The sequence below is a fragment of the Bubalus kerabau genome, chromosome 3 (genome assembly GCF_029407905.1).
Source record: "Bubalus kerabau isolate K-KA32 ecotype Philippines breed swamp buffalo chromosome 3, PCC_UOA_SB_1v2, whole genome shotgun sequence".
Classification (NCBI taxonomy): Eukaryota; Metazoa; Chordata; class Mammalia; order Artiodactyla; family Bovidae; genus Bubalus; species Bubalus kerabau.
In genome coordinates, this window is record NC_073626.1 from 23,155,525 (window position 1) to 23,158,485 (window position 2,961).

The window sequence follows — 2,961 nt, forward strand, 5'->3', positions numbered from 1 at the left end:
AGCTGACTCATTTGAAAAGACCCTGATGCTGGAAAAGATTAGGGGCAGGAGGAAAAGGGGACGACAGAGGATGAGATGGTTGTATGGCATCACTGACTCAAAGGACATGAGTTTGGGTAGGCTTCGGGAGTTGGTGATGGACAGGGAGGCCTGGCATGCTGCAGTTCATGGGGTCACAAAGAGTCGGACACGACTGAACAACTGAACTGAACTGAACTGAGATAGGAGAGCATATATTCCAAGATTAAGCCTAGGCTCTTTTCACTTTTATAGGACCTGATTAGAAATGCATGCTGACACAAAAACATTAATAATATCTGATTAAGTGATAAGCAAATGTGAACATAGAGGTTTATTTAAACTTTATAACCAGTTTTTCATGAAAAGGGGCACCATCTTTGGAATGAAATTCAGGAGTGGATATTATGAACAAGAAGAAAATATCTCAAAAGAGTAACATCAATGTCTTTTGCTCAGAACTAACAAAAGCTCAAAATATGTACACTTAGGCTTAAGTGTGCCAACTGTTCAGTATCTGTCCCAACACTGAGTTTCTTATAAATTGAGTGCCACTAGGAATAGCTGGCTGGTGAAAAAGTTAATTTTTAACATGTTAATTGACTGCAGATAAGAGAAGGTTTTTTTTTATACAGTTCATGAGGTTCTTATAGTAAGTATACTGGGGTGGTTTGCCATTCTCTTCTCCAAGAAGGAGGAGATTTCCTCTTCTTGGGCTCCAAAATCACGGCAGATGGTGACCACAGTCATGAAATCACAAGACAATTGCTTCTTGGCAGGAAAGTGATGAAAAACCTAGACAGTTTATTGAAAAGCAGAGATATTACTTTGCCAACAAAGGTACATATAGTCAAGGCTATGGCTTCCCAGTGGTCACATACAGTTGTGAGAGCTAGACTGTAAAGAAGGCAGAACACCAAAGAATTGATGCCTTCAAACTGTGGTGCTGGAAAAGACTCCTGTAAGTCCCTTGAACAGCTAGGAGATCAAATCAGTCAATCTTAAGAGAGATCAGCCCTGAATATTCACTGAAGGACTGATGCTGAAGCTGAAGCTCCAGTATTTTGGTCATCTGATGCAAACAGAGGACTCATTGGAAAAGTCCCTGATGTTGGGAAAGATTGAGGGCAGAATAAGAAGGTATCAGACGATGAGATGGCTAGATGGCATCACTGATGCAATGAACATGAACTTGGGCAAACTCTGGGAGATGGTGAGAGACAAGGAGGCCTGGCATGCTACAGTCCATGGGGTTGCAAAGAGTCAGACATGACTGGGTGACTGAACAACAACAACAAAGGAAAGATTATATATCAAAAGCGAGTACTGGTGGCTGCCACTTTCTTCCCACAACTTTCACAGCCTCTTTAATATCCTTATTCCTCAATGTGTAAATTACAGGGTTTAGCATGGGGGTGACAATGCTATACAATACTGAGATTAGTCTGTCCTTTTCCAGTGAGTATGTTGAGATGGGCCGCATGTACGTGAAGATGGCACTGCCATAATAGAGCAGGACAATGACCAGGTGAGAGGCACAGGTAGAAAAGGCCTTTTGCCTCCCCTCTGAGGAGCGGATCCTCAAGATGGTAGAGATAATGTAGAGGTAGGAAAGGACAATACACAAGAAGGGAGTCCAACCAATGAAGACCCCAATGGATAATAGGGCCAACTCATTGACAGAAGTGTCCCCGCAAGACAAGATCAGCAAAGGGGGGATGTCACAGAAGAAATAATTAATCTTGTTGTTGCCACAGAAGGGCAGACGGATTGTCAGTACTGTGTGCACCACTGAGTTGAGGAAACCACCAGTCCAGCAGGAGGCTGCTAACCGGCTATACAGGACCTTGTTCATAATAACCGAATACCTTAAGGGCTTACAGATTGCAATGTAGCGATCATATGCCATGGCTGCCAGGAGGAGACACTCTGATCCTACAAAGAAAATGAAGGCAAAAAGTTGAGCCACACATCCGCCATAGGAAATGCTCTTCTTCTCTGATAGCAGATGGACCATCATCTGGGGAACATTGGTAGTGGTGTAGCAGATGTCAAGAAAAGCCAAATTCCCTAAAAAATGATACATGGGTGTATGTAGATGTGGATCAAGCACAGACACCAAGATAATGAATACATTGCCTCCTAAAGTACAGACATAAGTCAGAAAGAAGATGGTGAATAGCAAAAACTGCAGTTCATTTAGGTCGGAGAATCCCAAAATTATAAATTCAGACAGAGCTGTTTGATTCTCTCCTTCCATGACGTTGCCTGGTTCCCTTTGGTGAACTGGGCAAAGAGAAGCACAGATTAAAATAATCATATGCACAGTAGCAAAGATCTGCAAAACAAGAAAAGTGTTATGAATAAAAATCAGCACCATCTGTACCAGATTCCAACCCTGAGAAGCAGCATCCCTTCACAAACCATACTCATACGTATCATTGAACAGGGCTTTCCTGATGGCTCAGATGGTAAAAAATCTGCCTGCAATGCAGGAGACCCCAGTTCAATCCTTGGGTCGGGAAGATTTTCCTGGAGAAGGGAATGGTAACCCACTCCAGTATTCTTGCCTGGAGAATTCCCTGGACAAAGGATCCTGTTAGGTTACGCTCCATGGGGTCCCAAACAGTTGAAAACCACTGAGCGACTAACACTTTCACTTTTTCACTTTCTTATCATCAGACACAGCTGTAAGTACATCTGGTGTTCTACTTGGAGAAGACTCTTGAGGGTCCCTTGGATTGCAAGGAGATCCAACCAGTCCGTTCTCAAGGAGATCAGCCCTGGGATTTCTTTGGAAGGAATGATGCTAAAGTTGAAACTCCAGTGCTTTGGCCACCTTATGTGAAGAGTTGACTCATTGGAAAAGACTCTGATGCTGGGAGGGATTGGGGGCAGGAGGAGAAGGGGATGACAGAAGATGAGATGGCTGGATGGCATCAC

The 2,961-nt window shown here is 43.4% G+C and overlaps 1 protein-coding gene across 1 annotated transcript; it reads right to left on the reverse strand.

Annotated features, from left to right (window-relative positions):
* Positions 1–1,324: 1,324 nt before the first annotated feature.
* Positions 1,325–2,278, reverse strand: LOC129647501 (olfactory receptor 5V1). The gene has a single exon (XM_055574582.1). It carries the CDS (start codon positions 2,276–2,278, stop codon positions 1,325–1,327), a length of 954 nt encoding a protein of 317 aa, XP_055430557.1.
* Between the last annotated feature and the right edge of the window lie 683 nt (positions 2,279–2,961).